Source organism: Geotrypetes seraphini, chromosome 9 (genome assembly GCF_902459505.1).
Source record: "Geotrypetes seraphini chromosome 9, aGeoSer1.1, whole genome shotgun sequence".
Lineage (NCBI taxonomy): Eukaryota > Metazoa > Chordata > Amphibia > Gymnophiona > Dermophiidae > Geotrypetes > Geotrypetes seraphini.
Genome location: NC_047092.1, coordinates 73,844,375 through 73,871,086, shown reverse-complemented (window position 1 = coordinate 73,871,086; position 26,712 = coordinate 73,844,375). Strand labels below are relative to the sequence as shown.

General features: G+C 41.2%; 1 protein-coding gene across 9 annotated transcripts in view; it reads right to left on the bottom strand.

The window, feature by feature from the left end:
• The window catches only part of USP15 (ubiquitin specific peptidase 15), a 323,996-nt gene that overhangs the window by 64,461 nt on the left and 232,823 nt on the right, over positions 1-26,712 (bottom strand). For 6 of the 9 annotated variants that reach the window (XM_033959056.1, XM_033959058.1, XM_033959061.1 and 3 more), the window contains 3 exons: positions 22,245-22,436; positions 18,214-18,335; positions 1,468-1,509 (listed from right to left, as the gene is read on the bottom strand). In XM_033959056.1, coding sequence (XP_033814947.1) covers positions 1,468-1,509; positions 18,214-18,335; positions 22,245-22,436 — 356 coding nt within the window. The remainder of the gene's footprint in view (positions 1-1,467; positions 1,510-18,213; positions 18,336-22,244; positions 22,437-26,712) is intronic. The other 3 variants (XM_033959057.1, XM_033959059.1, XM_033959065.1) reach the window with 2 other exon arrangements.

Below are 26,712 nucleotides of genomic sequence, written 5' to 3'. Positions count from 1 at the left end.
GATTTGTTTTGAAGATATAAATAACAAGTGGATAATGCTGAGCTGGTTATTATAGTATATTTGGATTTAAAGGTGGCTCTTAACCAAGTCCCTCATGACAGACTCCTCAGGAAATTAAAGAGTCATGATATAGGAGGTTATGCTCATGTCTGACTAAAGGGCAGAGTAGGACTGCATGATCAATTATTCATATGGAAAGGGGTCCCTAGTGGAGTACCCATAGGTCTGTACCAAGACCTGAGCTATTAAACATATTCATGAATGATGTGAAGGAGTGATGAGTGAAGTGATCAAACTGACAATGGACAATGTTATTCAAAGGTGTTAAAACATCTAAGAATTGTGAGGGTTTGGAGGAGAACAATGTGAGACTAGAAAACTGGGAATCTAAATAGCAGATGAATTTTAATGTGGAAAAGTGCAAAGTGATGGTCACAGGAAAAAAAATTATCCCAACTACAAAATGCTGAATTCTGAGTTAGAAGTGACAATCCAAGAAAAGATCTTGGTGTCACTGAGATTAATATATTCAAATTTACAGCCAGTGTGTCACAGGTGCTATAAAAGCAAGTAGAATGTTAGGTAGTATTTGAAAAGGGAAGAAGAACATAACAGAATACCATTTTGCTTTTGTATAAGGTCCCTGGTTTGTCCACACCTTGAGTATTATATGCAGTTCTGGTTGTCTCATCTCAAAAAGGAAAAGAAACAGGGCAACAAAATGATAAAGCAAATGAAATACTTTTCTTGTGAAGAGAGGATAAACAAGTTAGGACTTTTCAACTTGCACAAAAGACAACTGCAAGGGGTAGAACAGTTAAATAGGGAACACTTATTTAACCTGTCAAACAACACAAAAAGATGAGGACACTCCATGAATTTAAAGAGCAGCAGTTGGAAAACATCTCATTTTAATCTCTTGCCAGATGTCATCTGAGCTGAACATTCTGACTGCTCAAAGGAGAAACCTGAAGAGAATCCATACTTTAACCAATCTCAACCAGCTCTAGAAAGATGTTTCAAGAGCTTAAGAAATATTTAAGCTTCTATAAAAGAGAAGAAAAAAAAGAATGGGAAATCAAAAGGACAGCAGATGAGGTTACTGGTAAGGATGGAAGATCCCCCAGGAACATTAAACTGGTGTAGGGTATTTTTATGGATAGTTAGAGAAACTGGGTAGGAGAATCACATACAATATGGTGTCAGGCTTATTTACAATGACGCCACCTTATATGTTTATAAAAATGATGAGAAGAGATCTTGGCTCAACTGTGATAAGTGTTTCAGGGAACATTATGCCAACGTGATCCATTTTATTTACCCTCTGTAGAATGATATATGATCTTTATTAAAAAAGAAAAAAAAAATGAACTTGAGTGCTCACCAGATTTAATGATTACTACCTACTATTCTGAGCAATGATTTGGATGAGCAATTAAGAAACAAAAGTAATAAATAAATATTTACTTGCATTTATTAGATGCTTCACCAGAAACTGCCCCAAAGTGTCTTAAAGAAAACAGATTTACAATCAGTGAAATAATCAGGAAAATAAAATAAATAAAACATGATTAAAGCCAAATCCTATATATAAATCAGTAATACATAACTAAATTATCAAAAGAATTCATTAAACTTAAACCAATACAATGCTCCCCTCACTGAAAAGCAGAAGTTAAAAAAAAGGGAAAAAAGACAACTCTTCAAAAGTTTTCATAAAAGGCAATAGTTATTCACCTTCCAAAATCCATTAGGTACAAGACTCCACAGAGTGCAAACACTGCTTGAAAAGGCTTTCTATTCATCCCTTTCAACCTAACCTCCGCATCTACTGAGCGAAACTGGAGCATAGCGACAGAGACGCTCACTCAGATAAGGCAGTAATAACCTGTAAACAAATTTAAAAGCAAAGGATAGCAGTTTTAATTTGCTGCAATGTTCCATTGGAAGCCAATGTAAAGGCAGCAAAGATAGTTATCTCCCTCCAAACTGTAAAATGCTTAATAAAGGATAATCAACTAAATACTGTCTATCCTGTAATTTACCGAGAGAGGTCTTAGGTACATCAGTTGGAACTGAATTACAGAAATCCAATCTACTAATAACAAGTGGATCAATATAGCCTGATCCTTATTCTTCTAAACATGTCTAGTTAACTGCAACTGGTACAAAAAGACAACACAAGTACTGACTACATGAGATCTCACTGCCAGCCCAACATCCACTGTTAAACCCAATAGTTGCACTTTGCCCTTGCTAGTCAAAAGCTCAGATTTAATTCTAACCCAGATTGAGTTGGTTGTTGTCAGTATGCAAATTACCTACTCTACTCACATTACCCAAAAGTCTCATGTACAGATTAACAAGTGAGAGATAATACAGAGCCTTGGGGTACTCTCTACTCAGGTTGTCACAAAGCTGAAAAAATATCCATCATCTAAGAATAGACAAAGATGATTCAGAATACAAGGATCAAAATACTGAAGGAAGCACTCAAATATAGTAAGACAACAGCCAAGTCTTGCGTCTTGTCCAGAGCACAATTCAGGTCATCTATGAGAGATATAAGAACAGTTTCATATTACACTGAGGACGAAAACCTGACCAATAACAGATTAAAACTAGGAACATCCCTCCCCTTTAGAACCACAGATCTCTGGAACAACCTCAAATCCGCGCTCAGAAATTCAAACTCCCTCCAATTCTTCCGCAAACACCTGAAAACTTGGCTCTTTTCAAAAATCTAACACCTCCTGCTCTCTGGGACCCTTGTCCCTCTCTTTCTTCTTGTTCCTTTCCTATAACCCTTCATTGGCGTTCCTTTCTATCCTAACTCTGTAAACCGTGCCGAGCTCTACGCTTGTAGAGATGGCGCGGTATACAAACCTAAGGTTTAGTTTAGTTTAGTTGCTATTAATTGCAATTGACTTAAGTATTGCCTGTTCTAAAATCTTATTAAAAAAGAGCAAATCAGATATAGGGTGAAAATTTCCTATTTTTGGAGAAAGCAAGAAGGGTTTCTGAAGGAGAAGGCAAGTAACTGCTTCCCTTCAGCTTAGTTTTTGCAATCACCAGTCAGGTATCCAACAACAACAATTTTGCCCCTTTTAACTTTGAAGAACAGGGTTTAGAGTCTATCACAATTTTATCTAGCTCAGAGGAGGACAATTCCTTAAACAAATTCAATCTCAGTTGCAGAAGGCAACAAATCCAAGATAGAATATGAAGGGGCTTCCTTTGTAAAAGAACCCGCTCTTCTCTTCAATCAAACAATTTTATCATCAAAATATAGTTCAATGAATCATAAGCCTTTTTTAGATGTGAGAATCATACAAAACTAGCAATTGTTTCTCACATATCTGTGGCTCCCTTATTTTCTAGGTTCATTTTTGGATCTACTGGATGGTATTGAGCTAACAAACTACACTGGGACAGTTTGTTTTTAGGGAGTTTTATACCTGCTGATACCAATCCAATTACCTCATGACCACAATATTACTAGGTTGTTTCTACTCTTTTGCTCATTTTGTCTTTCACCTCTTTACTTGAGGACGTGAAGGGTGGGCAGCTCGCAATACTATACTTCCCCATTCTGCTCCTACTAATGCAACATTTTATCTAAAATTAACCTAGAACATTCCATAAGCAGCCTGAAAAATAGCCAGACATAAATATTTCCACACAAGAAAAAAAAATCACTTTCAAATGTTTTTGCTATTCTGCTTTACTATTCAAACAACACAGTTATTTGACCACTCTACTAGATCTATTTTTGCCTGATCAATCAGAAAAATACTTTTCATGTTTGAATAAAAGATTAAATCTAAATGTGTCATACTTTAAGGATCGGTCAACCAACTGAACAAGCCCAAGAACAGAAAAAAGCTGAAATAAAATTATTCGCTACTGAACAAGACACAGATTATGAATGTGCAGATTAAATTCACCCTCAATCAATATGACTGAGTAATCAAGAGTTAGCAAAGAAAATTAAATAAACAAATCACGAGTTCCTGTGCTCTCAAAAAAAAAAAAAAACTACAAATGCACTAATCTTATAATCTTAACCTAGAACTAATAAAAGTTCCTTCAACCCCCTAAGATATAGACATGATTGTACTAAGCCATAGTTGAGCCTTGTGTGACTTGCTCACTGGTGCTCACCCCTCATTATAATATTCCTTTAAAAAACTCCAGAGCTGATGACAACAAAACAACTTGAAAAGCCTCAGCAAAAAAGGGCAAGCTGTGAGATTGGACGATTAGAGCTGAAAGCTTCAGAGTCTAAAAATGAACTTTTCAAAAATGGGCTAATCCTGGAGCTAAGTTATATTATGTTATATTGGACTTATTACTCACCAATTTCCTTTAAATTAAGGTTCAAACCAGGACTGAGAAAACCTCATCAGGAAGTTGACAGAAGTTCAATAAATTTAATAGCAATATTTTGAAAACACATAAGTCTTCAGTAATTTTCTAAAATTATAATAATTGACTGCAGCATGGGCTTCAAAAGGAAAACTATTTCATAACTGTATTGCAAGATACATATAAGAATGAGAAAAATTTGCCTTAAACCTAATGTTTCTAATTCAAGAAATAAATACATACTTCACCTTGATTCAGAAACTGAGACTATCAGATTTATCAATAAAGCTAAACTTTGAGGGCATTGGCCATTAAGAGTCTCAAAAATTAACCCCCTCCTTTACAAAGCCGTGCTAGTGTTTTTAGCGCTGGCCACTGCGGAAACAGCTCTGACGCTCAAAGAATATGAGCGTCTGTGCTGTTACCACCGCGGTCACATTAAAAACACTAGCGTGGCTTTGTAAATGAAGAGGTAAACAACCTGTTTTAAAAATTATGTGAGCTTTACCAGAAGCCAAAGAGACACTATGTACTTACCCTGGTAGGATCTTTTCCAGTAGATAGGTGAGACATTCTAGACAAGTGGGTTGTATCCCAATGGCCACTTGCAATATGCAGAAGGAATTCATGATTTTTCTGTGACTCTCCTCTACTTCACTGGGAGATTTACCTCTACCTACAGTTAGTACCCAAGCACCGAGAGCTCCCAAAGAGAACGTGAAGTAGAGACATCATTGGGGAAACCCCCCAAACAACTGTTCTGCTCAAAGAAGCAACATGGAAATTCCAACTGAAACAGTAAACCAAAGCAGCAAAGGAATTCAGAAAAGACCCCCTGCATTCATCAGAAAAACATATATAGAATTCTTCCAAGCCCAAAGGGCTGACTGGCATCCATGAAACAAACTTGGATAAGCATACCAAAAAGAGCTTACCAGGGTAAGAACATAATCTCTTTTTCCAGTGCAATAGGTGAGACATTCTAGACAGGTGGGACGTATAAAAGTAGTCCTAAAAAGCCAGGGTGGGCCGACCCTTAAGACCAATGACCCAAAGTCAGACTCCTGTCTTGCCGCCACATCCATTCTGTAGAATTAGGCAAATGAATGCAGAGCGGACCAAGTAGCTGCCCTACAAATGTCCACAGGGGAGATTGCCTACAATGAGGCCTGCTCCTGGTAAAATGAACCTTAACAGAAACAGGAGACTGTTTACTGCCTAGAATCTAGGCTGACGAAATGGCCACATGATCCATCTAGAAATAGTGGCCTAAGAAGCGGGAGCACCACATTCAGAAGAATGAGTTAGCATAAAAAGATGGTATGAAAGGCGAAACCTATTTGTGACCTCTAGAGAACGTAGAAGAACTCTGTAGAGGAGCAGATGCTGGATACAGGGAGTCTGTGCAGGTGGTCGCTCTCCAGCTGATCTAGAAGGTACCGCAGCACCACTGACATAGGCTTGCCAGAGCAAGTTCACAAAGTAAGGCATAAAGGACATAGAGGACTGAGAACCCCTTCAAAAGGAGGGTTAGAACATTTTCTTTTCAATTTGGGGCCATCAGAACCTTTAATAGGCACTGGTGCCATATCAAGGGAGCCCAAAAAGGTAATACTGTCCCCAGTTTGTCCCAACAGGTATTTGGTGGCAATAACAAGGTGGTCAGAGGCTAAACTCTAGGTTCCTGCCTCCCCAGCATGCATGGTGGAACATGCGGCGCAAAGGCACTCTTAGGGTGCTCAACTGGCACAAACTTGGCATGAATTCATGTCATTGGAGCATGAGGACTCCATCCCTGGTGGTTAGAATAAAAAATGAGACTTTTTGAAGAAGTTTGAGAACTTTGAAATGAAATCTGGAAAAATCCAAGTTGGCCACCACCAAGATTTCCCGCCTAAAAAACAGCTATAAGTCCACCAGAAGACCTTAAAAACCAGAGATTTTAGGATTTTTGGGTGGGGGGAGGGACAAGGCTACAATAAGATACAACATAAAAAACAATTTCAGATCCTCCCTTCCCCTGAACTGCCCTATGGACTGTAGACAGCCTTACTCACAGATCAGACACTGGGAAGATGTGCTGCTACCTGCCACAGTTCCTCTAAGGGTAGCTGGAATAGAAGAGGACCTCTGCCACCAGGAAAGCTGCCTCTTCTTATTCTTCAGTTGCCAGTTGGGCCCCAGCCAGACTAGAATTCAAGCGCCACGAAGTGGGGGAGGAAAGTTCAGCCGACACGGTGTGTGCTCCGAAGAAACACAATTGGTGCCCGTACCCTCTATGTCATGTCATGTCTGTCTGTCCAAGTTAGATTGTAAGCTCTTCCAAGCAGGGACCGTCTATAAATGCTAAAATGTACAGTACTGCGTACACCTTTCAGCACTATATAAGTGATAAGTAGTAGTAGTACCAGATATGACCAAATTTCATCTTCCTGGGATGCACCTAAGCTTTACTCACCAAACAAGAAAACATGATCCCTTCTAGGACAGCCTGGATAATCAACCTGTAATTTTTAATAAAAGAATGCAGAAATGATCAAGTTGTTGCCATACAAATGTTTTCTGGAGCTACTGACTTAGCTTCACTCATGGTGGCTTGTACCATGAACTGAACCTGCAGGTGGGAGGCACCTCTTTCGTTGTATAGACAGGCCATCTCAATAGCTGCCTATATCCAATGTGATACAAAAAGCATTAAGAGGCTGTCTCCTCCTTATGCTGCTTGCACTGCAACATTAAAAAGTGATCCAAATTGCAAACCTTCAGGCTTTTGTCACTTTCAGGCAATGGAGCAAAACTTGATAAAACACTCATGCAAAACCTCCTGGCCAGATCTGCTCTTCCTTGAAAAGGCTGGAAGACAAAAATCAATCAAATAATCTAATAAGGGAAAACAATCTTTTGCAAAAAAATAAGGGACCATGCAAAAAAAAAAAAAAATAAGGGACCATGCATAAAAAATTTTTCAAAAGATTAAAAATCATTCAGAACACAGCGGTTTGTTTGATTTTTGGTCTGGAAAAATATGATCATGTATTGGCTGCCATTTGAAGCAAGAATATTGTTCAAGTTTGGTTGTATCTGTTTCAAGGCTTTATTTGGCCTGGCTCCAGCTTACCTATCCTCCCATTTTGAACAGTATAAACTGAATAAAATCACATGAAGAAATCATTTGTTTGCTTACCCGACTATAAAATCTTGTCGTTACAAGAGATTTCTAGACAAATTATTTGCATTTCAGGCAGGCAAAATGAATTCTTGGTTGTGTACCATTATTTCTCAGGCTCAGTCTTATCTGTCTTTTAGGAAGTTGCTGAAAACTGATTTGTTAAATTTGTAAATTGATATTTTACCTTGATGTAAATTTGTAATTCTGATGTATTTTTATGTCAATTGTATTTTCACTGATTATACAGTCCTCTTTGCTGTGAACTGCCTAGAACTATGTGGTGTGGCGGTGTATAATAATAAAGTTATTATTATTCACTGTATCATCTTTGGATACACATCCTGTTGAGCACGTGGTCACCAGAAATGCTGCTTTCAAGGACAAATCCTTCCTATGTTTTACAGAAACACTTCAAGATATCTTCCATTGCCAAGTACTCTAAGTGTACCCAAAATTGGTTTAAACCCCACATACATTATGCCACTATCAATATTCTCAATCAGTTAGATAAAGTGATGGTCCCACCTGTCCAACCTCAAAATACTAGTATAGCATCAGGTGCCCTTATGCTTACAGCGATCGGATCACATTTTGGATCATCAATATCCATGGCAAATGCAGTATCTACAGTGCTACTGTTCACCAGTTCCAAGATGACCTAGATACCATTAAATCCCAAGTTGTGGACCAACAATGTATACTCAGTGGCAATGGCAAGACCATCCACGACAAATAGTAACATAGTAGATGATGGCAGATAAAGACCCGAATGGTCCATCCAGTCTGCCCAACCTGATTCAATTTAAATTTTTTTTATTTTTATTATTTTAGTCAATTTACATTCCCATGAAATTGAGTTCCATAATTCTGAAATTACTGGTGAGTTAGATAACGGCAATCTCATGTTAGGTCAGATTCCTGTATATCTAGTTGACGCTGATGCCATTAGGAGTGCTTTCTATAAAGTCACTCCTATGCCCATCACCTCCTTTCAGATCCAGATTGCATTCCATCTTGGTACTGCTGTCCCCTTGTATGTGGATGAAGAACGTATGGTACTTGCTTGAGCGTTACATCTTCCTTTCATTCTCCCCGAATATGTGTACCAGCTGAAGCAAGTCATCAATGCTGGTACTTGGAAAAATAACCCCAATTTGGTGGCCTACCATCAAGATGACCTGCTTCAGTATTTGGTTCCTAATTTGGCCCTTTGTCAGAAGACTAAAGATGTCCATTGGCTTTGCCCCGGTAAACCCTTTGTGAAAGACACCTCAGCAACCCTTTGTGGATTGTCTACCATTACTTTTGAGAAATGTAAACTCACTATGACAAAGTATGCGGATTTTTCAGATACCACTGTGGCCTTTGTAGACAATGCATGGTTGATTAGTACGCCCTGTACTGAACTCACTGTCACCTACACCAAACATGATGTCAATAATCGCTATTCTCTGCCATGTAATGTTTGTATGATCACAGTGCCTCCCCATGCACTTGCTTCTGTGAGAGGTATTTACCTGTTTTACCTAGAGACAGAGCTCACCATGACTGAAATCGAAGTCCTGGATATCTTCCGAGGACATCCCATCAACTTTACACAGAAACTTGATCAGCTTCTCCTGACAAAGACTTTGCACACCGTTCAGCAGGAAGTCAGCGCCACTAACCTCTAAGTAGCAGACTATAATAGACTCTACTGCTGGTCATGCTATAACTCCTACAGATTATTTATACCATATACTTACCTGGAAGTAATTGTCATTTTGAATCATTTGTATTATTGTATTGTTTTATATGATGAGTACTTTCATACATTTTTGAAATTATTATTTCTTAATGCATTATACTTTATCATTTTTAATGCACCTTGTTTTAAATAAAGTTTTCCTGTATCTTCCACAGATTTTTGTTACACCTCCTTTTTGATTTTGGTTTGACTAGAGCTGTTAATCACTAGCTTTTAACTTTGTTAAATCCACTCAATTTGTAGCATCTTTCAATCAATGTTAACCGGCAGAACATTGTTAAATCCACTCAATCTGTAACATCTTTTAATTATTGTAAACCGAATAGAACTTCAGGGTCCTGCGGTATATAAACTGTTATTATTATTAATCCTCTGGAAGCCTCAGGTTTTGCCTCACCCAGATCCTTAACCAGCTTAAGATCTTTCCTAAATAACAGTTTCCTTAAAATGGAAGCTTATAATGACAAGCTTTGGTGACTGTATCTGCTAACTAATGGCAGAGCCAGCACCACCACTGTGCCACTGCCACAAAGGCCACAGTCCCAGCCTCCACACATAAAAGATAAAGTGTCTGACACAAAGACAAGTTGCTGACTCCAAATAAGCTATCAGCAGGACTCCAGCAGAGGACTGAAGCCTCATAACTGTCACACAGACACCTACATCCCCATGGCAGACAAGGCAAATGCCTGCTTTGGAAGTACCTCCACACTCTGGTTGAGTGCTTCCTTCAGGGCCTAACTGCTCTCAGTAGTATAATGGTCTTCTTTGTAACCACCGTTATAGAAGTGTCTACACATGGAAAGCCAAACAACTGATCTAGATTCTTCATGAGAGCTGTACCATGGATCCTAGTTCCTTTTAGCACCATCTCCAGTGCTTCCTATTCAGAGATCATGTGACATAGAGAGAAAAAAGGAAAGGGGGAAACAGGTAGACAAAACTACTTGCTATTTATATGAGGATGCCCATTTTTGGCAGTATCTTGTGAGTAAATAGTCTGATTTTGTGCACTTTAATGAACATCACCACGATGATCCAGTATTATTTTGGAACACGACTAAAACAGTTCTCTGGGGAGATTATATTGCCTGTGTAGTTGCTCATATATGACACTTGGCTCAGGGCAATATATGACTAGAATGTGATTTACATATCTCCAAACAGACATATATTGTTCATCCCTCATCAGCCACCAAGGAGGCTTTGGTTGTGACAGAGGCAGCCCTAAATTCTTTAATTCATGAACACACAAAGAAATTGTTTTATTGGACATATAATTATTAGAGACATGGTAACAAATCGGGTAAACTCCTGGTGCAATTAACAAAGTGAGCAGTGGGATCTCGGTTTATTTCTAGCTTATATGATTTCTCTGGGAAACTTCATAACACGACAGAGGGGATTACCCAGATTTTTCATGATTATTTTAAAACTTTTTATACTGCACCATCTTTAGGAACTGATCCATCTATAGTAGATTATCTAGAAGATTCTGGCGTTCCTAAGCTCACAGAGTCTGAGAGGGCCTCCCTAAATGCTACTCTTACATTTAAAGAGCTCCAAATGGCTATCAAATCACAGCGCAATCATTCGGCCCTGGGTCCTGACGGATTTACCCCCAAATTTTATAAACTGTTGGCGCCCCACTTCGGTGCCCCCTTGCAAGCTTATTATCTTCAACTAATGCGTGAGGGAATATTCCCTGCAGGACTTAACAAAGTTCTTATTACCCTTATATTGAAACCTGGCAAACCAGAAACTTCCCCTGAGTCATATAGACCCATATTCCTTATCGATGTGGACTTGGAAATCTTAGCTAAGATCCTTGCTGATTGTCTTTCAACTTGTCTAACCTGATTGATTGGTTCTGAACAAGTGGGGTTTGTGAGGGGTCAGCAATCCATGACCAATGTGCACAGGGTTTTGCTTGCTATGTCTCATGCTAGTAATAACCAAATTCCTGCCTTGATGCAGCCTGAGCTTTTGATCAAGTTGAAGACTGATGTGGTAGTGATAAGACAATGTTGTCCTCCTGGATATAAGTGGTTCTGGGCATGTCGAGAGAAGAAAAGGGGAGGAGTTGTGGTGCTTGCTAAAAAGGAATTTGGATTAAAGGAAGTAGGAGTAATGGTGTGTGAGTCAGGAGAATGTTTGGTGTTACAAAATGAATGGATAGTTTTGTGTGTGAGTTATGTACCACCTGATGTTATTTCATTAGAAGGATTTCCTTTTTTGGAGTTCTTGTTAGGATTAACAACAGATATGGAAAAGTTATGTATGATAGCTGATTTTAATGTGCCACTATACCCTGAGAAAATCCTGGCTGGTCAAGTAGATAATGAGCTCTATTGTGTGATGGAAGGTATGGAGTTAGAGCAACTAGTAACAGAAAGTACTCATAAAGCAGGAAATGTTTTAGATCTTTTATTTTTATCTAATCATATGGTGGAAAGGTTAGAAGAATCAGTAGTGGTTAAGGATCACCTGGTCGAATCACCATATAATAATGTTTAGTTTTTATAACATTCCACCTAAGATAAATGAGCGGAAGTTTAAAATGATAAGACCTAAGTTTGAGTCAAAAGATTTAGCTGTAGTTTTGAAACAAAATTTGATCATCGATGATAACTGCTCCGTAAACGAGGATGTGGATTTATGGCATACTTCCTTGACATCTGCACTTGATATTGTGGCCCCACAGGAATTAATTATTGATCGATCTAACTTAACAACTTGCCCATGGAGATCTGATGTGGTTATTCAAGTAAGAAGGGAAGTTAGGCAAGCTGAGAGAAAATGGAGAAAAACGAGGGACCCAGATGATAAGGATTGATTTACTATAAGACTTATGGAATACAAACTGTTGTGTGATAATGAGCGAAGCAGATATTTTCGAGACAGAATTACTAATGCTCAGTATAAATCTCAGGAGTTATTTAGGACATGTAAATTTTTATTACATGGAAACAACCAACTTAAAAGAACAACCAGATGCTAATAAATATGCTAGTTATTTACAGAAGAAATATGGGGGTGGGGGGAGTGGGCACAATGGTTTCATGGGAGACAGTAATACAGAGAATGATGAGGATGGATCAATTGAACTTTGGCGATCTTTTGACCTTGTAACTAAGGAAGGGATTAGTGAAGTAATTGCTCATATTTCACCGTCCCAAGCTATTTTAGATCCTTGTAATTCACGTATCTTACATCCGATACCTGTTACATAAAGCTACTGCTTTTGTTATTAAATCTTTAACTGAAGGAGAACTACCTAAGGCATGTACGGAATCAACTGTTACTCCTGTGTTAAAGAAAAAGGATTTGGATATTGAGGATTTAAAAAACTTTCGTCCTATCTCTGTAGTTCCATTCTTAGGAAACGTAATCAAGAAAGTAGTATTGAATCAGTTAAAAAATTGCCTTGATGAGTTCAAATTTGGATTTCAACATGCACAGTGTCGAATTGTTAATGATCTCAGTATTGGAGACCTTGAGGGAAGGGATATAAACGGAAAAAATATCTCATGGTATCCTTAGATGTCTCTGGTGCATTTGACAACGTAAATTTGGAAATTTTATTAGTGAAATTGAAACTAGGTTTAGCAAGAGATGTGTTAAAATGGTTCACATCTTATCTAAATGAAAGAGCTTTAAGGGTGAGAAGTAAAGGTGTGGTGTCAAGAATAGTGGAAGTTAAAAAAGGAGTTCCACAAGGATCACCCTTATCAGCAATGCTGTTTAACATCTATATGGTCTTATTGGGGAAGAAATTTAAAGAGATGGGTGTGCAATACAGAATATATGCCAATGATATTCTGTTCTTCTTCCCAATAAAAGACATCCGTAATATAGATCTTTGCTTGCAAAAGTATATGGAAATGATCGGAAGTTGGATGAGTGAACATGATTTGAAACTAAATGGTGGTGAAAGGCCGCCAAAGAGAGAATTTTGAGTTGGAAATGTGGTTGTTATGGGGGAAAAAGTGCCAGTAAAAAAGGAGATGACTGTCCTGGAAGTGTGCTTAGATAGCTGTTTGACAATGGAAAACTTCAAATGCTTTATAGATTGAAGCCAATATTACCAGCACACGATTTTCGTACTGTAGTTCAGACATTAATACTGAGTAGGGTGGATTAATGTAATTCACTATACTTAGGAGTTGTGAAAGGGAAGTTGAGGGCTTTGCAAATGCTTATCAACTCCACTGCAAGATTAATCACAGGGGCTCCTAAGAGTACCCATATAACTCCTGTGTTGAAGAAATTACACTGGTTACCTTATGCAACAAAGAGTACAGAGTTCAAGATTGTTGCGATTATACATCAGACATTATATCATGCTTCCCCAAAGATCTTATAAGAATTCTTCCAGATCTATAAAATGAGAAGAGAGCTTAGAGATGTAAATGGGATGAAATTAAGTTTGGAGGGTAAAATGTCGACTAGAATCAGAGTATCAATGATATCTGTGGTTGGACTAGAACTATGGAATGCCTTGCCAGGTATCCTGTGGCTTTGTATGGGGAGGATGAATTTTAAGAAAATGCTGAAAACTCAATTATTTGCCAATGCCTTTTTATGCTAAGGTATATTTCAGTTGATTATCGTCTTTTAGAATTTTTCTGACATCAATGTATGTTTTAAAGCTTGCTTTTATTTCTGAATTGATTGAATTTGTGTTCTATCCCTATTATAACAGGGATGATTAACAATGTTGTTTAGACATGTCTATGTTATTTGTGATAATCGGAGGGAAAAAGATTTTATGTATGTGGTATGGAAACCGCATAGTTGTATGCGGTATATAAATTTTTAAATAAATAAAATCTTTTTACTCTGTTAGATTATATTGGAATGGAGGGCTGGTATCTACAGGCAATTAAGACCTTATATTCATCTCCCATAGCAAGAATATTGATAAATGGTTTGTGTATGGAGCCCTTTTGTATTTATCATGGCACTGGTCAGAGATGTCCTCTATCTCCTTTATTATTTTTGTTAAATTTAGAATCTTTTATTCGCACAGTTTCAAAGGACCTGGATATTGCAGGTAGAGAATGATACGATGGCTGTTACCTGCGGTTAGCTGCGAGTAACCCACCGAAACATGGCGGGAGGAAGTGGGGGGAAGCTGTGAATGGCTTTGTCCCCGCAGTTAAGGGAGGTAACACATGCGGTCACTGATCGTGCGCAGCCCCCTCTCTCCTTCCTACCTACCGAATCTATCTCCCTCCCTCCCCCTTACCTTCGTGTCGCAGTAGTAAAATAAGTTGCTCAAGCCGGCCAAGCCTGTCTGCCTGCCTGCTGTTGCGTGTGTGTGTGCGGAAGCTTCTCCTCCGACGCAACTTCTGGTTCCGCTCACACACACACGTGATGGCAGGCAGGCAGACTTGGCCAGCTTGAGCAACTTAATTAACTAACGCACCGCGAAGGTAAGGGGGAGGGGGATTCTTGGGCCGTGCAAGGGGGTGCTGAAGGGTGGTGAGAGGGAAGGGTGGTGGTGGGGAGAAGACGCTGGAAGGGAAATGGGGAAGACAAGAGTGGGCAGAAGACGCTGGAAGGGAAATGGGGAAGACAAGAGTGGGCAGAAGACGCTGGAAGGGAAATGGGGAAGACAAGAGTGGGCAGAAGACGCTGGAAGGGAAATGGGGAAGACAAGAGTGGGCAGAAGACGCTGGAAGGGAAATGGGGAAGACAAGAGAGGGCAGAAGACGCTGGAAGGGAAATGTGGAAGACAAGAGTGGGCAGAAGACGCTGGAAGGGAAATAGGGAAGACAAGAGTGGGCAGAAGACGCTGGAAGGGAAATGGGGAAGACAAGAGTGGGCAGAAGACACTGGAAGGGAAATGGGGAAGACAAGAGTGGGCAGAAGACACTGGAAGGGAAATGGGGAAGACAAGAGTGGGGAGAAGACAGAGATGCTAGACTATGGGGGTAGCAGAGGGAAGAAGATGGGTGCCAGACCAATTGGGGGAGGGGGTGTGAAGGGAGAGGCACAGTAACAGCAAATGGAAGTTGCTGAGAGAAGACAAACAGTTTATGGAAGGAATTGAATGAGAGATGAGGAAAGTAGAAACCAGACAACAAAGGTAGAAAAAAAAATTCTATTTCCTTTTTTTTTTTTTTTTTTTGCTTTAGGATAAAGTAGTATATTAGTTGTGTTGATAAAAATTTATAAACATAGCCCTGCCAGCTGAATATCTTTTTCTCTAGTTCAGCAGCCAGAACTTTGATTTATAAGGAAGGGATAAGCTAAATATTGCAGTACTGAGACTCGTATGGATGCTGCGGGGACTGGGCGGTGATGGCGGGGACAGGGCGGTGAAGGGGATGGTGGAGATGGGGCCGGGGCGTGAATGGGACGGCCTGGGTGGTGAAGGGGATAGTGGGCCAGGGCGGTGAAAGGGATGGTGGTCCGGGGACGGAGCAGTGATGGGAACAGAATTTTTCCCCATGTCATTCTCTAATTGCAGGTGCCATGATGCCTAATTATACAGTAAAGGTGCTTGACTTTGTTGATTATCTGCTTTTCGCTGTAGTGAACCCTTGGGCGTCACGGGATACCCTTCTCCAGGCCCTTGATGAGTTTCATTTTTACTCTGGTTTTCTTTAAAATCATCAAAAATCACTTGCTCTGGCTATGCTAGCTGAATTGCAGGATAACTGAGAGGGTGCTTTTCCATTGATCTGGGCAAACGGGTAGCTTAAGTATTTGGGGGTACTTCTTCCTAGGAATTTATCTATATTATATTCCATAAATATTGAATCCCTTTTACAGGAAATGATACAGCGATTACAACTATGGCAGCCTTTTCCTTTGTCTCTCTTGGGTAAAATGGCACTTTACAACATGATACTTTGTTATTGTCTCGCAAACATGACATGAAACTTATGAGAACATGTCAATAATATTTATAGGTGGTGGGAGAGCACGGCTGCCCATCTCCAGGTCCTGCCACCCGAGGGAAAAGTGTGTGTAGATGTGTGAGGTCTTTTGAACAATCGTTCCTATGCTCTAGCTTGCCAGATGTGTCATGACTGATTTAGAGGCGCTTCTTATTTTTTCAGACACTTCCTTGGAGACTGCACTTTTGTCTCCCTATCATTTTAGTTACATGCTCCATGTGTCCGCACCAGCATTGTGCCCCTCCTTATCAACTTATCCTATTTATATTCCAGCTGCTTAAGGTGTCATATCGCGCCTCCCCTTTTTTGCCTCTCCATGGTTAATGGTGAGTTCTTACTAGGAATACATTCACTGTCTTTTAGTTTATGGAAAAATAAAGGTCTCACTTTATATTTCAGGTGTTCACTGAAGAAGGGCTATTACGGCTCTTTGGATCCCTGGGTAGAGAGTATAATTTGTCTCCTAACAAACTTTTATTTGCAACTTCAGTATTATATAAAATCTTTGCCAGCTAATTGTATTACAGAGACTCGTTGAGAGATCCTCTCTGAAATTTTCAGTTTATCGGCACAACAGCAAATACTTTTGCGAATCCATCATGTTGGATTACAAGATTGCTATTCAGGGCTGAACTTTTATCATTTTAGCTGTATCCTGGTCAGAAGATCTTCAAATACATCTACTAGCATCGCAGGCACAACGTGCCTTGAAATCTGCATCCAGACTGACGACTTGAGTACTACATTGGGAACTTCAATTTAAGTTTCTAGTGTTTCTCTACATATCTCCCATGAGAGCATTTCGAATGACTATTAGCCCACATTATTGTCCTAAATGCTTGCATCTCTTGGATACATGTTCTGGAGTTTCCCTAAGATTTTGTTTTTTTGGTCTACGCTGGGGCACTATATTTCCTCCCTTTTGAGATGGATCCCTCAGCCACAGGCCCTTTTTAGATGTTACTCTTTACCATCTCTGAGACTTAAGGGCATGTCTGCCTTTGTGGCTAGAAAGGTGTTTGGGAAAAAAGCTATTTTGAAAATCTGGATACATCCTGACCAGCTTACATATGCTCACTGGAAATCTCTGATGATTGTTCAAGCATCTTTGGAGCGGTGCAGCTTTCAAGACATAGATTCTTTACAAGGACAAAGATTTACAAAAATTTGTGAGCCCTTTTGGTTGAAGTTAACACCCTAAACTCATAGCAGATTATTGAATATTTGATATTAACGATGTGTTTTGTTTGGTTCGTTTCCAAGCACTCGTTATAGACAATGAGGATTCGGGGGAGGTTGGGAATTGTATACCATAGTTTTTGTATGGTACTTTTCTGTGTTTGGTTTATTTTGAAAAACAATAAAGATATTTAAACATAGATAAGACTACTTGACCACCACACTCCTCCCCTTGGGAAGCAGAGCAGTGGCCTAGTGGTTAGAGCAGCTGCCTTGTGACTCTGGGCAAGTCACTTAACACTTCATCGCCCCAAGTACATAAGTACTCTGTCTAAAATATGTAAACTGCTTTGATTATGTAAACCACACAGAAAAAGCGGTATACAAGTTCCATCCCCTTTACTCCAACCCCTCAGGAGCTAATCCATAATTCAGCCATAGACCAGGGAAAAATATTTCTTGATTCTACCATGGGGCGATCCATAAACCAGCACCTAGGAGTAGGACAGCAGAACCTGAATCTCAATCTTAGAACTTTGACTATAAACTGCATCTCAGGAAACCAGGCCTGAAATCAACCCTGCTGCACTATATGATGGAGGCAGAGAAATACTTGCAAGGTATTTATAGGAGTGATGACACCACTGAAAAGTCAGTAGTCTCTGCCGCCATCTGCTGGTTCAGAAGCACAACCCAATTGTTTGGACTGGTCTATTAGAGTGGGTAAGAAAACTAACTTATCTGTAAATTTTTAAAACATATGTGGATAGGTGTTAAGTTTGTATTTGAAGCAATAAATTTGATTTTTGTAATTCATTCATAATTAAATTAAGTCTTACTTGGGGATCCCTCTTCATGTATTCCATTTGGACCAGGGACGTCTCCATTGATACCGCTATCTCTACAGCTCTGTAAGTTTTCTTCAGTCTCTTCACTTTCAGTAGAAGTTTTCACATATCGGCTGAAACAACAAACAGACTTCAAAATACAAATACTGCTGGACAAGAACAGTTTCCCTACAAGGCATGGATAGATCATGACATGAAACACATAAACATTTCTTTATTAAAAACAAAAAAATTGAGGTATAACTCATCAAAAACCCCACAAAGATAGGAAAAAGAGTTGGATAAAACACAGAGCCAGTGCAGTGTGGGGAAAATCACTTTTATTCAAACAAGTCTGAAATGGCCACATATTGGCTCATAAGGAGTTTCAGTATCCTGTCGCTTGAGTTTGTTCTTCATCAAATGGATTATTATAGGAACATCTATCAGATATAATTTTACTACTTTCAGATAAATTGCATAAGGCTACAGGACAATTGTTTATGTCCCTGATGCAAATGTAAGCCGAACTGTGGCCACGTCAGGCTCGTATGAATAAAAATGACTTTCACCATAATGCACTAGACTGTGTGTTTTAGTCAATTCCTTTTCATACATTTAATACCGGAGAACCATTGCTTATAGAAAATTTACTAAAGTATTAGACATAATTTTGGATTCAAATCTTACTTTCCAACAACAGATAATTTACTTTAAAACTTTTTTTTTTAAAGCTTACGTTGCCTTAAGTCAGTCAGATCACATTTCCATCAATATCACTTTGTAGTTCTTGTAGTCAATGTATTATCACAGCTGGATTATTGTAATTCAGTGTATTGTGGTATTAGTGCAGGAAATTTAATACAATTACAATTGAACCACAATATTGCAGCTCACCTGATTTATGGTAAATCTAAATTTGAGCATGTTATACCTCTTTTGAGAAGCCTCTTATTCTAGAATTACGTTTAAAGCTACCTGCATAATTTTTAAAATTTATTATGGTCAATTGGCAGAACCTCTTATATTTATTTATTGATTTGTTTTCTATCCCATTGTCCCCAAAGAGCTCAGAACAGGTTACAGGTTTAACATACATATTTTCCGTACAAGTTTACGATACAAGTTTCTATCCTAACTTGATACATATTAGGGTCTAATATTAATATACATAATATACAGTTACTGCTTACAATTTGCTATATTTATCCTTATGGTGCAAGGTTTTCAGTACAAGTTTTATTCTAATTTGACACACACAAAGTTACAGTGTATGTGACAAATACTGGATCTGGTACAATACACATTTCTTTGTAGTCTATAGGTCAAGGGCAGGAGTTTAGGCAAAGAGTTTTTATTGCTTTTCTAAAGCTGAGGAGTTCTTCATGGGATCTGATCTGGGGGGGCAGTTGATTCCAGTTGCTCAGTATGAAGTGGGAGTAGGACAGTCACTCTGCGGTTTGCAGTTGAAGGGCATGACCAGGGGACATTTTGAGGCGTATTTCATCTTGGGAGACTGGTTTGGAACGTAAAGAGGAAGCTTAGTTGCCACATAGCCCAATGCCATGTCTTGGAAGGATTTGAATGCTAGCATCAGGCCATTGACACAATGCTTGGCTACAGGAAGCCAGTGAGCTGATGATAGAGCCTGGGAGACAGTTGTGGACACAGAGGTTTTTCAGAAACCTGATCGCCGCATTTTGAACATGCTGGAGACATTATACATTTTTCAGCGTGAGACCGTTGAATAGTGCATAGCAGTACCGTATTTTCACGCATATACCGCGCACCCATGTAAAATGAGCACACGGGTATAGCGCGCGGGAAACCTAAATTTATGTAAAGAAATTATTATATACCACACACACGCGTATACTGCGCATGCTGCTCCATGAATTTAAATCTCCTTCTGCCGTACCGACTCTCCTCTCACCGCCCTGTCCTCTGCCCCGAGTCTCCTTTCATCCCGACTCTCCTTTCGCCGCCCTGCCCTGAGTCTCCTCTCGTCCCGACTCTCCTTTCGCCGCCCTGACCTGCTCCCAGCTCTGTAAGCATGCGCAGACCATCTACAGACAAAGAAGATGGTCTGAGCATGCTTGCTGCTCAGTTTTCTAACCACACTGCCCCCCCCACCCCTTGAAGTCCTGTCCCCCCTTGAAGTCCTGTCCCCCCTTGAAGTCCTGTCCCCACCCCGAAGGATCGCTGGCCCCCCACTCTGAAGGACCGCTCACCCCCTCCCCCGATGTCCGATTCATCCCCCAGCGCCCCCCCCCCCGCACGGAGAAGCTGCCTACCGTTGGTTCCCGATGCCAGTGAGCCCTGCTGCTTCCTCTGCCGGCGGTCCCGCCCTTTCTCTGAGCCCTGCGCTGCTTCCTCTGCCGGCGGTCCCGCCCTTTCTCTGAGCCCTGCGCTGCTTCCTCTGCCGGCGGTCCCGCCCTTTCTCTTGGATCCTTTTGAGGACTTGAGTTGAAATTTATGCTTATATTTGATATCCTTTTATATTTGTTCTCTTTTGTATTAATTTCTTGCTGAATTTCCTTTCTGTACAAGTTTATGCTTGATTATATTGAAAAATTCAATAAATATAATTAAAAAATAAATAAATAAAAATCCAAGACGGCTGCCAGCACCAAACATGATATTTTTCACACTTCCCAAAGTCCAAAAATAGCAATTTTTGGATTTTTCAGGAGTGGGAACATGTAGAAACTCAGAAAACCCCACTTTTTAAACTTTCCCCGACGTCTCTCACAAACTGTCAACTCTTTGTACTCGCTGTGACCTGATACACTGGACTCCATCTGCACACAGCTCTTTCTCAGCAGCTGTAGAATAATTCACTGCCAGAATGCTCTCACAAAGCTGATCTTTGGGTTGCCAGTCAGACTTCACTGTCTATACTTCCACCCCAGTGGACCACCAGATGAACACCAGGATGGGCAGAGGTGCAAAAATGTAGCTGGCACAATGCGGAACACCATTGAGCTCCCTAAGCGTGCCCAACAGGCTGCGCTCGACCCCTGCTTAACAGAAGGTGAGACTACTTCAGGGATAGCCCTGAGATCCAAGGAATACTATACAGACTGGCTAACAGGTACCCAAAAAGGGATCAGCCTGTCAGCTACAGACCAAAGTCTGTGAATTCTTAAGCAGGCAGAGATCCAACATTGCTTCAAATGCAAAATTACCCAAAAAGGTTACATTATATCGAATTTAAAATAATAAATTGGGGAGAGCAGAACACATACAGCTGTAGACATGCTTGCAGAATGAAAGACTGTAGAGGGCGCTAAACTGAGCAGTGAAGTACTACAGAGACAGACTGAAAAATCCAGAGTGGGTTCCTTCTGCAGAGCATGCGAGTATGGGGAAATTACCCTATTGTCTAGAATATCTCTCCTATTGAACTGGAAATAATGTTTTAATTGCATATAAGCATACTGTACCCTGCTTCCCTGTAGTCCTATCTGTAGTCCCTGTGGTCCTATCTGTGGTTCTCGCTCTCTCCGGAGAGAGCAAGAACCAGAAGGCCTTGAGCATGCGCAGATGCTCAAGGCCCAGCCCAGGCAAGAGGGAGGATCTTCGGGCACTAGCACGTCCTGTGCGTTGGTGCTGTTGCAAGATCAGGGTAAGGGATTGTGTTTGGATGTGGGGAGGATGCCGGATCGCGGGGAGTGCGATGCTGGTTCTCGGGGGGGGGGGGGGGCGTTCTCTGGCTGGGGGGCATGGAGCAGCGCTGTGGCCTCGGGGGGGGGGGAGGTGGAGCAGCACCGGTGACCTCGGGGGGGGGGGGAATGAATCAAGCGAGTTTCCCTTACTTCCTATGGGGAAACTTGCTTTGATATACGAGCAATTTGGTTTACGAGCATGCTTCTGGAACTAATTATGCTCGTAAACCAAGGTTCCACTGTACTTTATTCTGCACTATCTACCATTCCAGATGGATCACAAAATTCATAACATACAGGGTTAATAAGACAGTCAAAACTTTCTTAAAACCATTGGTACATATTCAAATACAGGTAACTGAAGCAGATACTCACCACATTCTTAATAGCAATAGGTTATAAAGTTTGTCTTCAGTAACATTTCTAGGCACTGCTATAAGGAAAGGTCTTCCAAACAATGTAGACCCACTGTGATGGGTATAACTGGTATGACGATAGCTCTCCCGTAAATAAACAGGAATTACTACTTGTTCTGTGTCTTCTGTTCTATTGATGGCTATTTCAAACCTGTACACATAGACATTTAAAACATACAATAAAGTGTTGTAAGAGCAATACCTTTGTAATATGTACAATTTTATCTTCTCAACTTGTCAAAACACTTGTTAAAACCTGTGTTGCTTCAAAAATCTGAAAATGTTCCATGACTGTCACAAAGATGAAAACTGAACAAACAGCCTTTATTTCTGATTACGGTATCTTCTGCGGGATCTTTCTCTTTCTTATCAGAAGGACCCATCAAACCTGCCTTTCATCAACTTTTGCTGTCTTTGTTCAACATGAAATATACAGTAAAATGGCAAATGTGGAACACTACAATAAAACATAAAAAATAGAATAGTTGGCAGATGTGGAATGTAAAGTTTATGCTGTCTGCCCAATATCATTACTGGTATAAAGCCAAAGAACTTAGTTCATTTCTGGATTCCCTTTCACTTGTTATTCACTAGCTCTATGTTTCATCTCAGGTTTACTTGAAGTCTTTTTACTCTTCTGGAGGTAGGTGGGGGGTTATTCTATACACCTACAGCCTTTGCTTAGAAAAATATTTTCTGTGTGGAATCTGTTTGCAGGGAATATCATACCGTGATTTCGTTCTAGAGTGGTCTCTTCTGAGAGAGATTAACTTTGAGGTACATGGAGCTTCCTACCTTTCTTCTTTTCAATGGCATTTATGTTGAGGTTGCTAGGTCTCCTGTGGTTTCTGGTTGTAGACCCTGCACCATTTTGTTAATACTTTCTCTACACAGCATCTAGCCCAGTAATCTTCACTATATTTCTAATGGGGGCAACTTTGGTAAAAAAACAAAACAAAACAAAAAACCTCATTGTGAAAGCCAACTATCATAAAGGCAAAGTGAACAGCGCACTGAGCATGGGGGGGGGGGAGGGAATTCCCCTTCCAATGACTGGGTTAGGCTGATGGTTTCTCCCCATGATGTTGTGGTCAACTTGATGTATTTGCATAGAAACAGAGAAAATGAAGGCAGATAAAGAAACAAGGCCTGTCCAGTCTGCCCAACCATACTATCTCTTTCTCTCCCTTAGAGATTCTATATACCTGTCCCAAGCTTTTGTGAATTCAGAAAGTCTTCATCTCCTCCACCTCCATCAGGTGGCCATTCCACAAATTAACCACCCTTTCCATGAAGAAATATTTTCTTAAGTTACTCCAGAGTCTGTCTCCATTCACCCTCATCCCATTCTTCCTCATTCCAGAGCTTCTTTTCAACTTAAAGAGGCTCGCCTCTTATGCATTACTCTATCAAATAGCGATATTTGAAAAGTCTCTATCATAAAGTATCTCCTCTCTCCTATATATTGAAACTTTTAAGTCTGTCCCCTACATTTTATGAAGAAGACCACTGACCATTTTAGTGGTCTCCTTCTGGACTGACTCCAACTGTTCATATCCTTTTGAAGGTGCAGCCTCCAGAACTCTATACAATTCTCTAAATGAAGTCTCACTAGAAGCTTACATAGAGGCATTATCACCTTCTTTTTCCTGCTGACCATTCATCTCCCTAAACACCCAAACATCCTTCTGGCTTTTGCTGTTGCCTTTCCTTAAGATCATCATATATGAGTTATGATCACTTCCAAGTCCTGCTCCTCCTATAGTCTATAGTACTTTATCAACTATAATGTAGAAAAATAATCCATTGTTTATGGAATCATTATCAGTCCTATGATCAAAGATAAGAAGACTAGAAAGAGTCTGGAAGACACATGAAGCAATGTTACTTACCGTAACAGTTGTTATCCAGGGACAGCAGGCAGCTATTCTCACTAGTGGGTGATGTCATCAGACAGAGCCCCGGTACGGACGTCTCACAAGCACGTGTTGCTTGTAGAAACTTAAAAGTTTCTAGATGCCCGCACCGCGCATGCGCCGGTGCCTTCCCGCCCGGAGGTCCGGGCGTGTCTCCTCAGTTCAGGTAGCTAGCCTGAGAAGCCAACCCAGGGGAGGTGGGTGGGACGTGAGAATAGCTGCCTGCTGTCCCTGGATAACAACTGTTACGGTAAGTAACATTGCTTTATCCCAGGACAAGCAGGCAGGTATTCTCACTAGTGGGTGACCTCCAAGCTAACCTCAGTGGGATGGAGGGGGAGTTGGCGACTTAAGAGAATAAATTTTTCAATACTGTTTGGCCAAACTGTCCATCCCGTCTGGAGAGAGTATCCAGACAATAATGTGAGGTGAATGTGTGAACCGAGGACCAGGTGGCAGCCTTACAAATTTCCTCGATTGGTGTTGATCTGAGGAATGCTACTGAGGCTGCCATTGCTCTGACCTTATGGGCTGTGACCTTACAAGGAAGTGATAATCCAGCCTGGGCATAGCAGAAAGAGATACAAGCCGCCATCCAATTAGAGATGGTGCGCTTTGATAAGGGTCTTCCCAACTTATTAGGGTCGAAGGAGACAAAAAGTTGAGGAGTGGTTCTGTGTGGCTTGGTGCGATCCAGGTAGAAAGCCAGCGCACGTTTACAGTCTAGAGTGTGAAGGGCCGATTCTCCGTGGTGAGAATGGGGCTTAGGGAAGAATACTGGAAGTACAATGGATTGGTTGAGATGAAATTCTGAGACCACCTTAGGCAGGAATTTCGGGTGAGTGCGGAGGACCACCTTGTCATGATGGAATACTGTGAATGGTGGATCCGCCATCAGTGCCTGGAGTTCGCTGACTCTGCGAGCGGACGTAAGGGCTACCAGGAAAAGCACTTTCCAGGTGAGATACTTAAGAGGGGCCCTGTTGAGTGGTTCAAACGGGGGCTTCATGAGACGGGAAAGGACTACATTGAGGTCCCAAACTACTGGGGGTGGTTTGAGAGGAGGGTTAACATGGAAGAGTCCTTTCATAAATCTGGCGACCACCGGATGGGCCGAGAGGGGTTTCCCTTGTAGGGGCTGGTGGAACGCCGCAATAGCGCTCAGGTGGACTCGTATGGATGTAGACTTGAGCCCGGATTGAGATAGGTGTAGGAGATAGTCCAGCACGGAGGATAAGGAAGCTCGCTGAGGTTCCTTTGATTTAGAAACACACCATGAGGAGAATCTAGTCCATTTCTGGGAGTAGCATTGTCGAGTGGCGGGCTTCCTGGAAGCTTCCAAGACCTCCCTCACTTCTTGAGAGAAGTGGTGAGGGGTTACGTTGAGAGGAACCAAGCTGTCAGGTGGAGAGACTGCAGGTTGGGATGAAGCAGTGATCCTTGATGTTGAGTAAGTAGTGAAGGAAACACTGGAAGTGGTACTGGTTCCCTGCTGCTGAGTTGAAGTAGGAGGGAGAACCAAGGTTGTCTGGGCCACCGAGGAGCTATTAGGATCATGGTGGCCTGTTCGAGTTTCAGCTTGACCAGAGTCTTCTGGATCAGCGGGAATGGTGGGAACGCATATAGAAATCGTTTCCCCCAGTTCAGTAGAAAAGCATCTGCCTCGAGGCGATGAGGGGTGTAGATCCTGGAGCAAAACTGAGGCAGTTTGGAGTTGTGGGGAGCCGCAAAGAGGTCTATCTGAGGCGTCCCCCACTGTGTGAAGATTTGGTGAAGGGGGCTGGAATGGAGAGTCCATTCGTGCAGTTGTAGTAGACGACTCAGTTTGTCTGCTAAGACGTTGTTCTCCCCCTGAATGTAGACTGCTCTGAGGAGGGCGTTGTGGCGCACCGCCCAGTCCCAGACTCGTAGAGCTTCCTGGCAAAGGAGGGCCGAGCCCGTGCCTCCTTGCTTGTTGATATAATACATGGCGGCCTGATTGTCTGTGCGAATGAGGATCACCATGTCGTGAAGTAGGTGTTGGAAAGCTTGGAGCGCATTGAAGATGGCTCTGAGTTCCAGTAGATTGATTTGGTGTAGTCTTTCCGCACTGGTCCAGAATCCTTGGGTGCGGAGACCATCCAGGTGGGCCCCCCATGCATAATTCGACGAATCGGTTGTGAGAACTTTCTGATGGGGGGGAGAGTGCATCAGCAAACCTCTGGATAGATTCGAAGAGGTCATCCACCAAAGTAGAGACTGCCGAAGAGCAGGTGTGACTAAGATGTGTTTGGATAGTGGATCGGACGTCTGATTCCACTGTGATGCCAGGGTCCACTGGGGGATCCTGAGATGGAGTCTGGCAAAGGGTGTCACATGTACTGTGGAGGCCATATGGCCCAGGAGCACCATCAGTTGTCTCGCCGGTAGGGTTTGGCGAGTAGACACCGACTGGCAGAGATGAAGAAGAGACTCCATGCGTTGCAGAGGCAGGAATGCTCGGAGTCGGGTGGTGTCCAGGACCGCTCCGAT